The sequence below is a fragment of the Notolabrus celidotus genome, chromosome 13 (genome assembly GCF_009762535.1).
Source record: "Notolabrus celidotus isolate fNotCel1 chromosome 13, fNotCel1.pri, whole genome shotgun sequence".
NCBI lineage: Eukaryota > Metazoa > Chordata > Actinopteri > Labriformes > Labridae > Notolabrus > Notolabrus celidotus.
The window spans coordinates 5,184,569-5,206,278 of NC_048284.1; the positions used below are offsets into that span (position 1 = coordinate 5,184,569).

Below are 21,710 nucleotides of genomic sequence, written 5' to 3' on the forward strand. Positions count from 1 at the left end.
TCTGTGACCCTGTTATATTGTGTGTGCACTTTAAGGAGCTGCTCTCCCAAATCTCATTTATATGTACAATGACAATAAAGGCTTTCAATTCAATTCAATTCAATTCAATTCAATAACTGGCGACTTCCAGCTGGATGCGTCCAGGATGCATGAGGTAACAGTTTTTTTTAATCCCTGGTGCATTTGCCTAAATGTCACGAGTCAACACGGTCACACATTAAACTGTTACACCGGACACAATGAGGTTAAGATCCAAGGTTTGTTAATCTACCCTGGAAATATGACCACTGCATCCCTTAATGTCTGATTGAATGTTCTTAATTGTTGACTTAATGCTGTCCATGTTGGTGTGGAAGACTTGTTTTTTATTTGTATAGCCTTTATTATTATTACGTCTATATTGTAAGAGTCTTCCATGTTTCAGCATTATTTAGTCTGCTTGGCCTGCTACCTCAGACACGTCTTCTTTGAGCTCCTCAGTTGTTTTGTTTGTCTTTGACTCCTTCGCACTGTTTGATTTCTGAGATTGAACATTTCTTGATATGCCTTGGATTGCTATTATTGGTGAGCCATGTTCTCTGGGCTCGCTGCCATAACAGGAAGTCTCCTTATAAAGACATTTTAACTCCTCAAACCATGAGAGATTCAAAGAAAAAAAAACATACAGGCCATTTCTAACTTTCTCTTAATGTTATTTCCAGTTTAAAGACGAGCGGTTCTCTTGTTGGAGTCTGTAATGTGAAACATATGAGGCTATTCTTGTGCTTATCCATGAAATAAATCACATTTATAATTCTCAGAGTAGAAATTCAATAAAGCTTAGACCTAAAACCTCTGATGATCCCGGCATGATTCTGACCTTTGCTCCATGCAGCACATATGTCTGATATTTATGATATCTGCAAACAAAAGAGGAGATCTGCCAGCTTCATATCGCCTTCTGGCTCTGCATGTGTGTGAGTGAGTGTGTGTGTGTGTGTGAGTGTGTGTGTTCAGAGAAATAGAAGCAGGTGGGAAATGTGGGCGTGGCATTCATGGAGACGATTCATCACATTCTGGCATATGTGTTTCCTTTGTCCTGTCTTTAACCAGTGACAAATGTACACTCTCTCTCTCTCTCTCTCTCTCTCTCCTCTCTCTCTCCTCTCTCTCTCTCTCTCTCTCTCTCTCTCTCTCTCTCTCTCTCTCTCTCTCTCTCTCTCTCTCTCTCTCTCTCTCTCTCTCTCTCTCTCACACACACACACACACACTGGAGGTTATGTATCTGATTGGAATAGCTGCCTGATGACTAAGGAGGTGAATGGGAGTGCTTGGTGTTATTATCATCCTCTCTCTCTCTCCGTCTCTGCTCCTTCCTGACCACAGACCATCTGGATCTCTGATAATTCTTTGTGCGTCTTCTCTTCTTAATCTATTTGTCTTCGTCGGCATTACTGCAGCAGAAGCCAGGATATTGCATATTTGGAGATAGATAGTTTATTAACTTTTGCATGATGTATTAAACACACCCAGGGCAACACTCCAAACTAGGAGATACAAACTTTGCACAGAAGTGAAATTAGATACATATTTTTCATTTTAAGAAATGTGTTTCTAAAACCTGCAGCTGCAGTATCTTTTTAAATGCAACAAAGTCCTTATCCTGACCAATTCCATGGTCTCCTTTCAGTTTGATTCCTTATAAAAATTGATTCTTTGATGAATTTTAATGAATAAAATGTGATTTCTAGCGCTAGAATAATGCAGCTAAGAGAACAAAACCACAGTAACAGTGAACAAGATAACCAAGGCATGATCCATAAAACAGGTAAAGACTAAAAACATAAACTAAAAAAAATCAGCTCATGATAGATTGCTCTTGTGGCTGCCTCAGCTCCACCAGAGCAACGCGTCAGCACCCATGAGTATGGAATTTTTGCTGCATATCTCACATTGGGAGGACAGAGAGGCACGTCGTCCATTTTTCTGCACAGTCAGTGATTTCTACCAACTTTAACAGCACTGTGGGAGTAAACTGAAAAGAATTATGCCAGCAGTGCCACCCTCAGTCTAAGGCCTGGGTTACCAAAGTGTGTTGAAATTCCATATTTTATTTCTTTATTTTATTGTGAAAATATTGACAAAAATAGTAGCTACATTTGAAATAAAACCTTGCAAATAAAAACAAGTTATTAGTTTTCTGTCTTTCTTTGTTGCCAGATGACCCTTTAAGGTTAAGGCTGGTTAATTGATTAACATTTTTTTTAACAAAAGCATCAGTTGTAGAATTATGCAACATTTAATACAGCGGGGGTTGCTAGTCTTTGGCACCTATATTTTGGGGGGCACAGTCTGAAAAGTTTGGGAACCCCTGATCTAAGGCAACCATTGGATTTTAGGAGTTTAATTGATGCATCTTTTTAAAGTTATATTTTTTAGACTTTTTGCCTTTATTTGATAGGACAGCCAAAGAGAGACAGGAAATGTGGGGAGTAGAGAGCAGGGGAAGACATGCAGGAAATGGTCAACCGGCCAGGAATCGAACCGGCGACCCCTTCGACGAGGACTGTAGCCTCTGTATGTGGGGCTGCTAGACCGCTAGGCCACCAGCGCCTCTAATCGATGCATCTTGAATGGATTGTGTTTGCAGTTTGTCTCCTGTCTTAAGGCCAAATTCCAACCAATCCATGTCTGGTCCGTCTCTGATAGGTTACAGCACCAGATCTGATAGGTTTCCATTCTAGTCAATGTGTTAACTTCCACTGGATCTGCTCTGTTGTGTTCCGGCTGCGTCTCTGATCCGGCAGGTCGGAGCCCTCTGGATGAGATACACAAGACTTCTATATTTGCCTGATGCCTGAGCACGACGCATCAATCTCAAGAGAGCAGATGGAGCGGGACAGGAAGTCCGGTTTCACCAAAACAAAATGAAAACATCCGGTTAATTTTCAGAATAAAACACTCTGTGTTATCACCAGATCGTATTTCACTTGACTACAACAACAAACCGTCATGATGAGCGGAGCCAGGCCTGGAGTCAACAGGTCAGAGGTTTTCAGAGGACCAGAAAGACAACATGGATGAGGAGAGGAGGAGGAGAATCCTTCATTCAACACCAACCGATGGGTGTTGATTGACGAGAGAGCACGGAGACAGACTGGACATAAATCTAGTGGAGGTCCGATGTTAGAATGAACCTGACCTTTTTGATACTGCAGTATAATTAAGGTCATTAAAGGTCATTTAAACAATGTGACTTGATTTGTGTCTTACAGGGTACTATTCATCGGTTTGGGTTCCTCCCCGTTCAGTTTAATGTTGCAGACATCATGAAAACAAAAGACAGGGTTTCAAATGTTTGTTGAGTTCAATCATTGCTGCTCACTTTGCAAATACAGAGCAGAACTGCAGAATTCAGACATAATAATTAGCTTTTATTAAAGTCTGCCCAGCTCTATCTTATCTGTGCGAGCAGCTGCAGGACCAAGATGTGCATTTCTGCTTCCCCATCCTTTGATATGCAAAATAACCAAACAGTACAAAACAAACGGAAACCAATAAGCTTAATTTTTTGGGATCCTGCTCTCTGTTATGTAGGTGTAGGTATTAATGAGACTCCCACTAGCTCACATTTTGTGTCTGCACGTGATCTGGTGACAAGATGAGATTATTCAGTCAACCAAATAAAACACATTTTGGGTTATTGGAGCTCCTTGTGTTCTTTCTAACATGTATCATATCAGCTTTGAACACAGTTTGGAACCAGCTGCTGCTCGTGATATAGAGAATATTTTTGACGTTATTAATATATGGCGCACCCCTTTAGGCTGTTTTATAAATATGAGGCAGAAAATGTGGGAGGAAGTGCTTCATAAAGGGTGTCAAATGCATTAGTTTCAGTCCCACTTTATAGACATTTAGCAAAGAAAATGACTCCATTCATTAAAGAGATGATTGGATGATACTTAAAGAGACACGGTTTATGCAAAAAGTGTATATTCTTTAAGATATTAAATGATTTAAGGGTGTTGAATATATTTTTAGGGTGTGTTTGGCTTAATTTTACATGTTTCTGTATGTTTTTAACTTAAAAATGAACACCCACCAGCCATAGAGGAGTGAACGGCAAGCACAGAACCTTAAGAGGCATTTCAATGCCCCCTCACACATCAGGAGGAAGATCACGTCTTCCCCACTGTCCAAAGAGCTCTGACAGATGTGAGGTCCATGCCCTTCTGCAAAGATGACGAAGTCCATGTGGTCCGTGGAGACTACAAAGGCCAGCAGATTGGCAAAGTGGTGCAGGTCTACAGGAAGAAGTATGTCATCTACATTGAGCGTGTGCAGAGAGAGAGAAGGCCATAGGAACCACAGTCCATGTCGGCAAGGTGGTTATCACGAGGCTAAAGCTGGACAAGGACCGCAAGAAGATCCTGGAGCACAACGCTTGCACCGATGGAAAGGGGAAGGGCAAACACAAGGAGGAGACCATTGAGAAGATGCAGGAGTGAAAAAGATCTTTTGCTCTCAATAAACTGTATAAATAGACAAAAAACAAACAAACGCTCAATTTTCTGTATAAATTCTGCTGTGTTCGTTTGACCTGAAGTGTTGTGTTGCTGTGAGAAAAAGACAAACAAAGTGAAAGTGTTTTCACACTAAGCATGGATTTTCTAGACTCTAATCTAGACTCTAATCTAGATGAAGTTAATCCCCTTTATTAAGACAATGCAGAGCCCAGCCCCGGCCCTGCGAGAGGAGGACCCGGTGATTCAGCTCTGGGTGAGGATCAAATGTAATCGGAGCATCCAGAGAGAATGATGTGTTCTGCTGCTGGGTGCAGAGATTACATAACCAGCGTCTGAGGAGAAGCCTCGCTGGTTGCTCTGGTTGTTCACAGTTTGCCTCGCAGGGAGAGGAGCCTCCTCTGTACAGTGTTGCTGATGAATCTCAGAACAGATACAGTAGAGTGTAGAGATTACATTGTTTGGTGATAATGCCACTGATACCTCACAGCTACTGGACGATTGTCTATCAGTGTCCTTTGCTTTCTCTCCACACGTAAACTGACAGGAGGTTCATGTAAAGGTGGAAAATGTTCCTTTTCTTTAAGTTTTTCATTTTCATTCAACATAATTTAGAAAAGACAACCAACACAGGGGCGTATCCAGAAGAGTCGTCAGGGGTGGCACTCAACCCCTTGAAATCTGATTGGCCACCACATGTGTCAACCCAAAATCCAGAACTATGATTGGCTAATTAGTAGGGATGGGCACTTCAAGCAAAAATACTATTTGATTATCATTGGCATCTAATCGACATTTATTTGAATAATCACCTTAAGCTGCAGCTCATACAGAATGCTGCTGCTCGAGTCCTAACAAGGACCAAAAAAGTAGACCACATCACTCCAGTTCTTAGATCCCTACACTGGCTTCCTGTCGGTTAGAGAATAGACTTTAAAATCCTGCTGATGGTTTATAAAGCACTGAATGCTTTAGGCCCAAAATACATTGCTGATCTGCTACTACTTTATGAACCACTTCGACCTCTGAGGTCATCAGGTACTGGTCTGCTTTCAGTCCCGAGAGTCAGAAGGAAACATGGTGAAGCAGCGTTTAGTCATTATGCACCACATATCTGGAACACACTCCCTGAAAGCTGCAGGTCTGCTCCAACTCTCACCTCTTTTAAATCAAAGACTAAGACTTTTTTTTTTGCCACTGCCTTCTTATCTTAGATTATTTTAACTCACTTTAAATTAAAAATTTCATGTAATTTTTAAAATATTTCTAATTTTCCTTTTCTTTTCTGCTTTATCATATTTGTCATTTTAATTGTGTTCTTTTATGCTTGTCTGAATGTCTCCAATGCTTTTAATGTTTTAATGTAAAGCACATTGAGTTGCCCTCGTGTATGAAATGCGCTATACAAATAAAGCTGCCTTGCCTTGCCTTGCCTTGCCTTGCCTTGCCTTGCCTTGCCTTGCCTTGCCTTGCCTTGCCTTGCCTTGCCTTGCCTTGCCTTGCCTTGCCTTGCCTTGCCTTGCCTTGCCTTGCCTTGCCTTGCCTTGCCTTGCCTTGCCTTGCCTTGCCTTGCCTTGACTTGATGTCTGTGTTTTTGTGATGCAGCAGCGTGGTGTGTGTGTTTTCATTGTACAGCTATGCTCAGTCTCTGGAAAGACGTGTGTTGTAGTGTGAAAAATCAGAAAAAAATAGCCACCACTGTCACTAATGTTTTCTTCTTCTTTTGCTATTTGATGCAGTTAGCATTCTTCTTCTTCTGTTACTTTATTGCGGTTAGCAAACAGCTTTAAGATGCTCTATCGCCACCGTCTGGCTGGAATACCGTATTACAGCCAGGCACCGGGAAAAACGATGAAAAATTGTACTTTTAAAATGAGAAAATACTCAATGTTTTTTACAGAGTGAATAAATATTTGAATATTCGAAAATCATTGCTCATCCTTGTTATTTAGCTTGTCAGAGGCGGGACTTGTGTTAAAATCAACTGTTTGGGCTGTGTGGTAACAGGCTGCCATCTTTCTTTGTATTTAAATAAGCCGATTTTCTTCTGTTAATGCCTTCAATGTGACTTTGGACAAACATCCTGAGCTAAGAAGATTTAATTGTTGCTACCATAGACTGTATAATAAATGGACGTAGTATCCGTGACGTCACCCATCTGTTTCTGAAGAGCTGTTTTGAAGCTGATTATCGGCGGGAGCCATATTGGAAATGCTGAACTCGACCTAACATCTGCCGAGCTAGTGTGAGGTACAGAGGCGGGCTTTGAGCCTCCTCGCCAACAGCTACAGTGTTCCTGCCTGTCAATCAAGTCAGCTGTGCCTCTTATTATTCAAAACTTGTAATCTTAATATCTTTGAAACTGCTGTGTTATGAAAAAATTCACCGCTCGAGAAATGAGCTATTAGGCAATGTCCTGGTCCATTGACAACATTGATTAATGTCCTTCAAGAGCATCATGTGGCTCCCTTCCCAGGACCACACACAAACACCAGTTTCCTGTAAGATCTTTTTAGCCAATACATGTCTGGATCCAGGATGGAGTGACCCAGCACTACTTTTGAACTCATGGGTTCTCAAGTTCTAATATTTCTAACTCTCATAACCTCATAACAGTTACATAATGCCTGAATGTTCCAGCTCATGGCCTTAGACTGGTCTGTTACCAAACCTCCCAATGATATCACATCTCCCAATAGTACCAGGCTGTAAACAAGTTCATTTCTGCTGCAAAGATCGTCTTTTTTGAATGGGTGTGTATGTGGTTTCTGGTACTTCCGGAGCCAGCCTCTAGTGGACGTTCGAGGAACTGCAGTTTTTAACACTTCAGCATTGGCTTGAATTCTCGCGCCCGGAGGTTGCAGCTTGGTTGCAACTGAGGAGGTGTAAGTGATGATATTTGAAGTTGTTAAATGTGTTCCTGTCTTCTCTGTCTCTGCAGTGCCAGCTGTCCCAGGCCCTGAACGGTGTTTCTGACAAAGCTAAAGATGCCAAGGAGTTCCTGGTTCAGCTCAAGAACATGCTGCAGCAGATACAGGTAACAACACAATGTAACAACCTGCACACTTCAGTCTCTGGATGATCTGCCTTCTTGCTTCACTACCTTAACTTCTTTAAGGCTACAACATTTCATCTTCAAATCTGATGATTTTTAAATTTGTATTTGTTTTTGACAAGCTTGAGGATTATGCCGCTGCACTGGTTGGCGATTTTCTTCTACTCTATTCTGCTCAATAAAAATCTAAATCCTCCTCAGATTATCTGGAAAATGCATCGTCATCAAGCTTAAAACAGTGTTTCAGTGCTTTTTTTTTTTTTTAGAGATATGGGTCAGACATAGGACAGCAAAGAAGCAAATGATGATCCCAAAGGGCATTTTGCATTGCTGTAAATTAGACTACCATACTCAGAGGTTTTGAGGTCGTAACTTTAATTCCTACAAATTGAAACCTCTGCAGCAACACAAAGATGAATGCAGCAGTAATAGTAAAGCACTGACAGTTACAATGTGACTGCAGAAAAACTACTTATACTTTCCTCTGATAATACTTACAAACTTTGATAATAATAATAACTTTGATTTATACTATAGCACAAACAAAGCATGGCAGAATTCATGAGGATGACAGAATACACCTTTAACAGACAAAAGTCTTACAATGCAAAAAACAAAATACAACACAAAAGGTTAAAGAATAATTAATGCAAATTAAAAAGAATTTAGTAATGAAATAGTAGACCAATAAATCATTGTTATAGAGGTTAAAAATAATGATAATAAAAATAAAAAAACATTAAAGGATAATAAAAAGATTTTAAGAAGAAGACATCACATCAGAGAAAATAGAGAAAAGGATAGATTAAGAACATTAAAAAAAATAAAAAAAAATAAACAATAAATTATCAAATAAATACATTCAAATTAATTAGTTAAATAAAAATAAAATAAATAAATGAAGGCATTACATGACAATAAAAAGGTTTTAAGAAGAAGACGACTTCACATCAGAGAAAATACTAAAAGATAGATTAGATACATTAAAATAATTAATGAAAAAGGAAATAATAAAACAAGAAATAATCAATTAAATAAATTCAAATTAATTAGTTAAATAATAAATAAATAAATAAATAAAGGCATTAAAGGACAATAAAAAGGTTTTAAGACGAAGACAACACATCAGAGAAAATAGAAAAAGATAAATTAAGAACATTTAAATGTATAAATGAAAAACGAACTAATAAAACAATTAATAGTCAATTCAATAAATTCAAATTAACTAGTTAAATAATTTTTTAAAACATTGAATTAAACAGGTGAATTCATGTAAAAGCATATCTATTAAAGTGGGTTTTTAGAAGTGATGTTAAAGATGTCACTGACTCTTCCAGCCTTATAGTCTCAGGGAGGTTGTTCCAAAGTCGAGAGGCTCTTATAGAGAAAGCTCGACCCCCCTTTGGATTTGAGCCTCGACTTTGGAATGACCAGAAATGCCCCACTTGAGGATCTAAGATCGTAAGATGGCTTGTAATGTGTCAGGGCGAGACCCAGACAAGCTTTAAAAGTGGTCAGTAGAATCTTAAAATGCAGAGGAAGCCTGAGGAGAGAAGTGAGGACAGGAGTGATGTGATGTTGTCTGTTAAAACCAGTAAGAACTTTGACTTCAGTATGGATGCACACACAGGGTTTTTTCCTGCGGTAAGACATTAGATTTTTCCAGACACTCCTCTGAGTGTTGATGTTATGGAACAGTTTATCCTGCTGCCTCTTTATGACCTACAAACACAACCATCAGCAACATTGACTCTATTTATGTAGTCACTTTTAGGATGTCTGCAGCCTTCCTATCTCCACATTTCAAAATGATTCCCCTCAGACCCTCATGGGTTCGACTCGACAGAAGTCTGTCTGCTGTGCAAGATTGCCTCCATACTTCCTCCCATGTCTGATCAGTTACCTCCACATGCAGAGTCTTTACATAATTTACATCACCGCTGATGTGTTCTCGCGCTGAATGCATTCTGCTTTGGGGAACCTGCTGCTAATGGGCTTTAAGCTCCAAATAAATCAGTTACAGAGACACATTTGGACTCCTCACGCTGTGCAGCAGGAGGCAAATCCACTGAGTCACCAAACTAAAACAAACCAGATTGTCCAAAAGGGTGTGTGTGTTTTTGTGTGTGTGTGCTGTCGTGCACACACTTTCACACACAGTCTGCTCTGTCATATTTCGTCAGCCACAGAAGCACGAGCAGGCATTAAGAGTCTTAAACTCTGAGCACTTATTTGCTCAGTCTGGGAGCCAGAACAGCGGGGGAGAGATGGAGGGATAAAGAGAAAGAAAAAGAGTGAGAGTCATCCTCTTATAGATGTGAACTGTGTCAGTCAGCAGGAGAAGCTTGATTGGAAATCAGGTTTATCTGAGACTTCATCTTGTGCGCTCTGTGCAGGGATAAAATACCCCTTCAGGGTGCTGCTTTTCTTTACTCTCCAACTCTGCTGCAGCGTACCAACGTGAGCAAGCCCTTCAAAATAAAACACAGTGTTTCTTAATCCTTGCAGAGTGATCGTATAATCTCTGAAATATAAAACAGTTTCTTCTTTGGTTTGGATTTGTGTGCTTTTCTTAAAAATACTCATATTATTGAAGTAAGGAGACCTAGGTCATGATGGTAACAGTACTAGCATGTGGTCAGGGTACAATGTTGACCTTTGGAAATGAAAGAGCAGAACTAACTCCACTATTTTGGTATTTTCTCCTTTTGGCTTGTAGTAATTTCCGACTACAGTTAAAGGGCTTTGTCACTTCAATGTAAAATCAGCATTTTTATTATTTTCATACCCTTTGGATAAGAAAATCTAGCACAAAACAACAAAACAAGAAGGTTGTAAAAATTCAATCATATGGTTTTCAAGCTACTAATCTCTAAATTTACAGATTCTACATAAAAAATATGAATATAATATCTTTATTTATATGGCACCTTTTAAAAACAAATGTTTAGATAGATAGATATTTATTGTCCTTAGCAAGGAAATGTGTTGCCACAGTCTGTACAAGTATACATACATGGAGAAACATAAATAATAAACACCCACACACTCTCACAACAATTGGTGCGCATCATCCAACACATCTCACATAAACCCACATATATACACACGGGACACATATATACACACAGGACATATATCTACCCACAGGACACATATATACACACAGGACAAATATATACACACAGGACACATATGTACACACAGGACACATATGTACACCCAGGACACATATGTACACACAGGACACATATCTACACACAGGACACATATGTACACACAGGACACATATATACACACAGGACACATATGTACACACAGGACACATATATACACACAGGACACATATATACACACAGGACACATATGTACACACAGGACACATATCTACACCCAGGACACATATGTACACACAGGACACATATCTACACACAGGACACATATATACACACAGGACACATATATACACATACAGTATATACACACAGGACACATATATACACATATATACACACAGGACACATATATACACACAGGACACATATACACACAGGGCACATATCTACACACAGGACACATATATACACACAGGGCACATATATACACACGGGACACATATATACACACAGGACATATATATACACAGGACACATATATACACACAGGAAACATATATACACACAGGGCACATATCTACACAGGACACATATATACACATATATACACACAGGACACATATGTACACACAGGACACATATATACACACAGGACACATATCTACACACAGGACACATATACACACAGGACACATAAATACACACACAGGACACATATGTACACACAGGACACATATCATCACACGGGACACATATATACACACAGGACACATATATACACACAGGATACATATATACACACAGGACACATATATACACACAGGACATATATATACACACAGAACATATATACACACAGGACACATATATACACACAGGACACACATATACACACAGGACATATATACACACAGGACACATATATACACACAGGACACATATATACACAGGGCACATATCTACACACAGGACACATATCTACACACAGGGCACATATCTACACACAGGGCACATATCTACACACAGGGCACATATATACACACAGGACACATATATACACACAGGGCACATTACTGGAGTGTTTTGTTTATAAGTGCTACGGCAGACATGACAAAGTTTATGCCCAAACTGAGCACGTCTGCAGGATGGGGATCTGAATCTGCGACCACATAGGAGCAGTGTGAAGAAAGTTTACTAAGTGCTTCGACAAGCAAAGCATGGCAGGATTTGGATGACAAAATAAACATTTGACAGACAGATTGGAGTGTAGAAGTGCTTTTCAATACAAAAACAAAATATAATGTGAAAGATTTAAAAGAATAATTGAAATTAAACAGAATAAAGTGGTGAGACAGTAGACCAAAAAACATTGTCATAGAGGTTTTAAAAAATATATATATATTTAAAAAAAATAATTAATCAATTAAATAAATACATTAAAATAGATACGTAAATAAAAGCATTAAAGGACCATTTTTATTAATTAAAAAAACAGAAAAGGTCTGGATTGTATTACAGGGAGGGTTCTGGCTCCTGCATGCAGGCTGAACAGTTTTGACCAATCACATATCAGCAAGCTTTGGTGTATGATGGCAAAACACTTTGTATGGAGAGCAAAATTAGGCAGAATGCAATCAGCCATAATGACATCCTGACCCACATCTGTGGTTTTTATGATGATGATTTATCTATCTCTATGATAGTTATCTGCATGCAGGGTGCAAATGACAAACTGTCATCAGAAGTTTCAATCTGAGTAAAAAATCTGTTTCATGCTGTGCCACAAAGAAGCAATCAGATGGAATCATCTGACTTCAACATTATGTTTCCTTCTCTTCTTGAGGACAGAACTGACAAAGCTTGTGTTTTATTTTTTAGAAGTCAGCATCATCATGTTACTAAATCAGAAAACTTGAACCCTGCTTTTGATTAAATCACAAGAACATAGGTTTTATTGTCAGGCTCATACGACTGAACTAAGCCAGAGTGAAGCCTTTGTGTTTACAGTGAAACTCTGAGACTCACCAGAGAAAGATGTACGGGCGCACCTCGGAGGGATGTAATGAACAAACGAATTACATATCTGGAGGGGGAAATGTTGATTTGATTTAAAGTAAACATGCAGTCACTTCTCAAGATGCTAATTGGACTGTAAACAAAGCTAAAAATGGAGTCTTGCCTGGAGGTTGTTTATTGCAAACCGCTGGCTCCTCCTGAAAAGTTCACTAGAGGACAAACTAACCAGAGGCTACGCTGTCATCAGATGAGAGCCGATGGGTTTCCAGAGAATCCAGGTTTTTAGATCTTGTGCTGAAGTGTTTTTGCAACAGGTGACTGTACTGCAATGCACATGTTGTGTAAATTAGCAACACACATACTGTACATCTGGGCTTTGTATTTCAATATTAGTGTGTGTAACATCTAAGTGCATAGATCTGGTGGAGAGCGTGACTTGTTGTGCAAACAGATGGTAAACATGATTAATATTTCCCTGCAGTCTATTAGAATAATTACCACTCTACTGCTTGTGTGGTGGAAACAAAAATAGAGCGAGATGTTGCTTGTAATTAACATTTCAGTGACAAAAACAAAGCAGCTCTGTGCTGCTGAATAAAGCCAAAAACACACCAACAGATCTATTTTAGGCTCAGGGTTGATTCTGTTATCTCTGATGGAAGCGTGTGAGGAGAATGACTTTTGGGAAACCTGAAGGAAAGGTGGCCAATAATGCATCATATGGTGTCTTATTCTTACATACTTCTCTATATCTGTGTTCTTTTTCCTCTTGAATTTTATGGTAATATTTGTGTTTCTGTGTGTTTTCAGGAGAGCGGTGTGGAGTTTGAAGCTTGCCTCGTGGCCCAGTGTGACTCTCTGATCGAGGCGCTCACCAGACAGAAAGCCAAACTGCTCACCAAAGTCACCAAGGAGAAGGAGTACAAGCAAAAGGTGGGACTGATGATCTGTTTGTCAAAGTGTAGCTGCATGACTTTCAAATTTATGGCAAAGAGGAGAAAGGGTGTCACATTTGTCAATGGGAAAACAGACAACTGGACGCTCCAGCAGAGGCCAGAGACCGAGCTGGTGCAGCGCTACAATTACTTTATTTACAAAAGGTTTATGGTTGAAGAAGTCAAGGGTCAATCCATGGAAGGTAATCCAAAGCAGGCAAACAAGTCCAATATGGAGCAGGCAAGAATTAAAAAATCCCAAAGCAGGATAGGTTTAGCACAAAAAAAAGGGAAAGTATGAAGAAAGCTTGACACAGGGGGAAAGACACACATACTGTTTGTGCAAATCACTCTTTTTTTTCAAATGACTGCAGTCTGTCCTGCAGCTGTCTTTGCAGAATACTCATTGTGCATAAAGTAGGGACATAAACAGAGCCTTCAGCTTGTTCCTGTTGAAGTTTATCTGCAGAAATGACTTGCAACTACCTTATTTAGTCAACCCAAAATGTGCTCTTTTATTTCCTTTTCCTTCATTTGTTTATTTCTACATACACTACCAGTCAAAAGTTTGGAAACACTTTCTCATTCAAGTGTTTGTATTTATTTTAATTATTGTAAACACTGTAGATTAATACTGAAGACATCAAAACTATGAAAGAACATATATGGAATTATTTAATTAACAAAAAAGTGTTAAACAAAGCAGAATATGTTTTATATGTTAGATTCTGTAAAGTAGCCCCCTTTTTCCTTCATGACAGCTTTGCACACTCTTGGTATTCTCTCAGTCTGCTTCATGAAGTGGTCTCCTGGAATGGTTTCTAATTAACATGAGCCTTGTCAAGAGTTCATTTGTAGAATGACTTGCCTTCTTAATGTGTTTGAGACCATCAGTTGTGTTGTTCAGAGGTAGGGTTAGTACACAATGGATAGCCCATTGTAATCCAGATTATGGCAAAACTAGATTATTTTATAGTTTTGATGTCTTCAGTATTAAAATACAATTTCAAAAATAATTAAAATAAATGAAATCCATTGAACTAGAAGGTGTGTCCAAGCTTTTGACTGGTAGTGTATACATATATAAAAACATTAAGCTATTCAAACATGATACAGAAAATGAATGTTTTGGGATCTTAGAACTTTACAAACAACTTTTTTAAAAAGCTCTCTTTATATGGGGCGCTGTTGGCCTAGGGGTCTAAGCGGGCGCCCCATATACAGACGCTCTCATTCTTGTCGCAGTGGTTGCAGGTTCCCAGCTTCTACCATTTTTCTGCATGTCTTCCCCCTCTCTCTACTCCCCACATTTCCGGCCTTTCTGCAGAAACTACATACACACCCATTCAAAGAAGACGATCTTTACAGCAATAATAAACATGTTTACAGCCTGGTTCAAAAAACAGTTTAGGTATGAATAGCTCATTTCTCTATAGGCACACACTGTACAGGGGTGGATTTTCTTATAACTTGCTATTTTTGAAGATATTAAACTTAAGAGTTTTGCCCATATAAGGGCATGCCTGACTTGATTGACAGGCGGGCACCCTGTAGCTGTTCTTGAAAAGGCTAAAGGCCTGCCTCCAATATGGCACCTGCTGTCGATCAGCTTCAAAACAGCTCTTCAGAAACAGATGGGTGACGTCAAGGATACTACGTCCATTTTCATTCAGTTTATGCATGTCTTCCACCTCTATCCCCTCCCCACATTTCCTGTCTTTCTCCAGCTTTCCCATTCTACAAAGGCAAAAATGCCAAAAAACACAACTTAAAAAAAAAAAATCTCTCTGTAGATCTATAAATAGCTATAGATACATGCACTTTTCGAGCACTGCCCATGATTGTGGGTCATAATTCCCAAAGAGTAGGTTGTGTTTCGTTCTGCAAAATGTTACCAGGTGTATCAGGAAACCCTGGTTTTGGCACGTTGCATTTGACACAATCCACGATTCTTTACAGCAAATTCAAACGAGTAATGAGCGTGCAGAATAATACGAAAAGCCTCTCCTGTGTCGGGTCGTCTTGCAGATATCTGAAGGATCACAGTGATCTCTCTGCCTATAGAAAGAAACTGATTAGACGCAAATGTGTCAGGGCTTTAAGTTTGAACCAATGAACTTGTGATTTCTCTCTGACAGTCCAGTTTTTTTACTTCCCTTAGTAAATCCTCTGCTGGGGTTTTCCTAAGTCTTAGTGTGTCACATGGACGCCTGCCCGGCCTCAACGTGCCCGCCGACCGACTGACCGTCTGGCTGGCGTTGGCGGCGGGGGAGAAATAGGGGGGAAGGTTGGATGGAAGCCCCTTAGGACAGCTGTTGTCATTATCTGCAGGCTTGGGGATTGAGATTGAGCCAGAGGGCAAAGAGCTGGAGGCTGTGACAAAGCAAGGACGAGGGAAGAATGGAGGACTACCAAACACTTTTTTACACAAACAGAAATCAGGAAAGTGTTTCTCTCCAGCTGCTAAAATCACAGCCTCGTATTCACGCTGAGACAACAGAACACAGACAACCAGCAGGCTTAACTGATTGGGCTCAACACCAACGATTGTGAGGCTCATAAAGCAGCATGTGTTGTCATATCAGAGAGTGAAGCTTTGATTTTTCATTTGAAGGAATTAAAGAGAAAATAATGAGATTATGAATCATTCAGAAAGTAGACTTTCAGTGTGCAGAAACTTCTGAATGAACACAAATGCACACATTTTATTTCATTTAAGACACACATTTAGTTTGAATGTTTTTCAGGGTAGGAGAGGAGGAAAGAGAGAGAGGAGAAGGTAAAGAATTGAAGGTGTAAGGGACTGAACACAGCGTGGCTCTAACTTTGGACCGCTACATTGAATGTCACAATGCCTTCTCCTCAAACTCTGAGGTCTAGTTCTAGTTCACAGATCTTGCACGCGATGGTGTCTCCATCCTGTTGCTTTCTTTTGTTCACCTGTAGCTTCCTGGTTGAGGATTTGTGTGTGCCACATAGACTGTATAAAATATGGACGTAGTATCTGTGTCACCCATCTGTTTCTGAAGTGCTGATATGAGGCCAATCGTTGGTGGCAGCCATATTGCTGCTGTCGAGCGATTGTGACATAAAGAGGCGGGCTTTGAGCCTCCTAGCCAACAGCTACAGTGTTCTCGCCTGTCAATCAAGTCAGCTGTGCCTCTCATTGGAAGACTCGTAATCTCAATATCTTTGAAAATACAGAGTTATAAAAAAATTCACCTTCGGGACAGTGTGTGCTGTAAAGATCGTCTTCTTTGAATGGATGTGTATTTGGTTTCTGGTGTATCTGCAGGTAGCCTCAAGCAGATCCTAGATGAACTGCAGTTTTTAGCACTTCTGCATTGGACTCATATTTTAAGACCGGAGGTTGCCGCTTGGTGCCACATTCAGCAGAGATAATAAGGATGCAAGATGTCTCATCAAAGCCCAATTATGGTTCATGTCATCAGTCTGTTCCCACTAAGCGGCAACTTCTGGTCTTAAAATATGAAGCCCATTTAGAAGTGCTGAAAACTGTAGTTCATTGAGCGTCCACTTGAGGCTGCCTGCAGATACACAAGAAACCACATACACATCCATTCAAAGAAGACGATCTTTACATCAGAAATAAACATGTTTACAGCCTGGTACAAAAAACGGGGGTTACATTTTTTTATAACTCGTTATTTTTTTAAGATATTAAAGTTGTGTGTTTTGCCCAAATAAGGGCATGGCTGTCTTGATTGACAGGTGGGCACCCTGTTGCTGTTAGCAAAAAGGCTAAAGACCCGCCTCTTTACCTCACACTAGCTTGGACAAAGTTAGGTTGTGTCAGCATTTCCAATATGGCACCCGCCAACGATTGGCATCAAAACAGCGCTTTGGGAACAGATGGGTGACGTCAAGGATACTACATCCATTTATTATACAGCCTATGGTTCCTACGTTATGCCTCTCTTCAGCTGCCCAATTAAATAAAGGGAACACCTAAAATTCCACTTAATCTGGCATTATGTTGACTTTCTTACTGTTTAAACTGCAATTCACTTCCTCACGTGCTTTGCTGCATTCATAATAGCTGCAGCCATAATGTGAACAGTGTCCACTCCACGCTACATGTGGATTATAAAAGGCAAACTCTGCCAACTTGTTTGTAGAAACATATGGTTTAGTGTGGTGTTTAAACCCTAACTTAGGACTCAAAATGCAGAGCTGGTGCAACATGCCACAGATGTATAATCCAAGTAGCATTATGTTACTCTGCCTGTGATTCTGTGCACTTGCTCTTTGCAAAACTATGTGATAGACACTGTGTCTAAGATTTTGTTGCTCTAAATAGAGATTCAAGAAAACTTCTAAACTGTGACAAATTATTTCGCCAGAGTTAGTTCAAAACCACTTGTTTTGGAAACATTATGTGAGCTTGAGGAGCGAGACTTAAAGTGAGCATACATGACTTAACCAGAGTAATACATCTGAATCCTCAAGTTGCATTATGGGTAGTGTGGAGTAGACAACTGGTTTGTAGTTGTGAGCAGAATCTATGTATAAAAAACACACATCTCCAGCTGTGCTTCATCAATAATGATCCTTTTGTTTTAAAGGTGACATATCACGCTTTTTTCATCAATATATATTGGTCTAAGAGGTCCCCAAAACATGTCTTTAAAGTTTATGCTCAACACTTTGAAATCAGATTTTGGTCTGCCTGAAAAGCCCTCTTCTTCAGTCCTCCTCAGAACACTCTGTTTTCTCTCTGACCACGCCCCCTCAGGAAGTGGATGTGCCTCGGCTCTCCGGCACGTTGATCTAATGTTTACATGTTGGCTGAATATACACGGCTGCTCAGAGATCACGTTACTTCAACCCTCTGAATCTGATCCTGACGGAGAGGCGCCTGTAGCAGGACCTTTCTGAAGGATTGGTCACAGATTCTGTGTTCCTTGTTGTTTTATTTGTCAGTATGTAGACGTGTGTCTTGGTACACAGCTACAGCTACGACATGTAGCTATGTAGCTATGCTAACTAGCGCTAGCACTTATCCATGATAAATAAAAATCATCCACTAGATCTTCAAATCTGCAGACGTGGGGAGTAAAACCGACCTTTGTGTTTGTTAAGACAGCCTACAACTAGCATGCCTCCCTCATAAGCTCCTTGTTAGCACACATGTGTGCAGGGAATGAAAAACGGGGGAGGGATTCAGTATTATTTTATACAGTCTATGGGCTGAACAAGCTCCGAGCTCTGACTCCGTGACAGACCGGATATTGTTGTTACGTAACAAAAACACGGAAGTCTGAAACGGCTCGTTTCACACACATTTACAGAAAGGTGGAGAAATCAGAACAGGGGCAGAATGGATTTTTTTCATTCTCGGGGGGTTTGTAGACAGGGACACATATTTCAGGTAGAGAACCATTAAAAAGTCCATTTTGCATGATATGTCACCTTTAAAGCTTACGTTGAGTTTCTGACAGCGTTACCAAAGTGCATTGAAAATTAGATGGAGAACTTGCAAGCCAGCGTTGAAACAGAGAGTTTAAATAAGTTCAGCCAACACATAACCCTTTGAAACAGCCTTTAAAAAAGTGATGAGCAGCCATCCACGTCACTTAGGCAGTAACGGTCCTCACAAAGGTACAAAATCAAGCACACACACACATATACTGTAGTCTCAGCCATAATCCAGCGGCTAATGGATTAATCTTTGCCTCTCTCTAACCTATAAATACCAGCGTGTGTGTGTCTGAGTCTTTCTATGAATGAGATTATGGGTCATACATCCGCCGTTATTGAAGTTAGAAGCTGATGCTAGTTTTTTTTTTATGTCTATATCAAACTTACTGAGTCATTAGAGTGCTACTGAAGAGGATGACAATCTGGAAAATAAATATAAAAACAACAAGGGTGTATTCTAGTTGTTAACATGTAAAGACAAACAAAGAATGAACCAAAAATATGGAAAATATGTGGAGTTTTTATGATAAATAATGCAATTTTAAAAAAGTTTGTCTTCATTTAACTTGTATGTTTATTAATTTATTTATAAAGTATTAATATTAAATAATTTTCTGCATATTTTGGCACCCTTGTGACGCCATACAAGCCTGCCAGCTGCTGCTGAGTGGTCGCTTTGAATCTGACCACTGTCCTTAACTCACTGATGATATAAACACACACTGCAGATTTAAGCTTTTTATGTAAATCTGCATTTACAAAGACAACACAAACACAAAATAAAGCCCAGTAAAAACCATGATGAGCATATACTTTTCCATTTATCCCTTTTTTATGCCGTATTGAAAGCACCACATCATGGTTTCCAATGCAGGTCAATGTGAAGACCATGCTTGAGCTTAAAAAGCTGAAACATTGCCCTCACCTGACCTGGAAAACTGAGTGGGATGAAGAGCCTGTGAGTCACATTAGCACCACGTCTGCTATCTCAAATCTGGTGCCTGCATTGACATGTTTATGTATTCGCACCCTCAAATTCATTTGCGATGCATGTGGAACATATTGAAAGATTGTCTCTGGCCTGCAGGAGCGTGTGGGAGGGGAGCTGACTGAACGAACGCCTCAGTGGGACAGAGAGAGATTGAAATGAATCTTGAGATTCACTCAGGCGTCATGCTTCACACTTCATGTTGTTTACACACGAGATAAAGCGCTGGGCTGTGCCAAGATGAAGTGAAAAGATGATTTTGTCTCGGTGAATAACTCAAGTGTCTGTTCAGTGTGTGTTCTGGTGGTGTTTCGGGGACAGACAGCTTCACAAATAAATGCACAAGTTCTTTACATTCTGTTTCCCTTAGATGACCTTTTGATTGACCTGGATCGGTAAAAATAACAGACTGTATAAACATGGCAATAGTCACAGTGACGGCACTCACTTTCAATCAACCTAAGGACAGGCAAAGAGGTGGAGCTGAGGTTGGACATGAGCCTCAAGATCTCTCTCTCTTCATCTCCTCTATCCCTCTTTCCAACCCCAACTCAGTCTCAGCAGATGTGTGTCTAACATGAGTCTGGTCCAGTTGGAGGTCTCTGCCTGTTAAAAATGCCACTGTGAGTTGCTAAATGCTGCAAAGTGCTCTGCTCATGGTGGATTAAGATGAGTTCAGACTGAGTCCTGTCAGTAAGATGGGACTGGATCTTATCCTGTCTTGATGTTGGGTCTTTGTTAATATTAGAACATAGAGTACGGTCTAGACCTGATCTGTTTGTGAAAGCATCATTAAATAACGTTTGTTGTGATTTGGCGCTTCTATAGTTTGAGTTACAGCGGGATGGACAAACGTCCTTTACAGGCAGAAACCTCAAGCAGGACCAGACTCATGTTAGACACACATCTAAGACAGAGTTGGAGAGAGGGATAGAGGAGATAAAGAGAGAGATGATAGTAGTGAGATGGATAGTTGCAGCTGGAGTCTGGCACATCCACGGCAGCGACTCAGAGGAACCTACGAGACAAGGGAGCTCAGGGAGTCCAGAAAGGTCTATGGTTTGTAACCTTTAATGGGACAGGGAGAGGATCCCAGTGTGTCAGTTCCCCTGGCAGTCTAAGCCTATAGCAGCATAACTAAGAGCTGGTCTAAGCAATAACAACCAATTCAGCCCTTAATAGTCGACATCACCAGGAAAGTCGGCTGATTTCTGAAAACACATGTATTAAGCAGGTTTTGCAAAGTCGATTTCCCAAATTTGAATTCCTTTTGCTTATGTCCTCTTTTAAACAAGCTGTCCCCAATTAAGAGTTTATCAGAGGCCGATGAAGGTAGGATAGGACAGAGTCTTCATTAGATTGTTTTGATCCTCTTTACGCCCTTCATATTTTCATTCAAACTGCAGTTGACGGGTGAATAATTAACTTTGATCTCATTAACCATCAAATTAACGAGGGGACTAATTAGTCAGACTTCATCTAATTAACTCTCTGATTCATTTAGACGAGCGTTTGGTTAACTGTGTAATTAATTATCTTGGACTGACCACAATCAAAATGCACTTACTGTCTAAGCTATTGCTAAACCTGTGAAAAGTTGTGATGTACACAAACCGATAAGTGCACTGCAAAAAGCCAGCCTTCAGAAACAAG

The 21,710-nt window shown here is 40.0% G+C and overlaps 2 protein-coding genes across 2 annotated transcripts in view; both read left to right on the forward strand.

Annotated features, from left to right (window-relative positions):
- The window catches only part of LOC117823642 (E3 ubiquitin-protein ligase TRIM9), a 92,484-nt gene that overhangs the window by 44,657 nt on the left and 26,117 nt on the right, over nt 1-21,710 (forward strand). Inside the window, exons 3-4 of the mRNA XM_034698869.1 lie at nt 7,447-7,542; nt 13,503-13,625. Of these exons, the coding sequence (XP_034554760.1) occupies nt 7,447-7,542; nt 13,503-13,625 (219 nt within the window). The remainder of the gene's footprint in view (nt 1-7,446; nt 7,543-13,502; nt 13,626-21,710) is intronic.
- Nucleotides 150-4,490, forward strand: LOC117824550 (60S ribosomal protein L26-like). Its single transcript, XM_034700083.1, is given in 5 exon segments — nt 150-154; nt 997-1,100; nt 4,110-4,193; nt 4,196-4,326; nt 4,329-4,490. Coding segments are annotated over 5 exon segments (486 nt in total).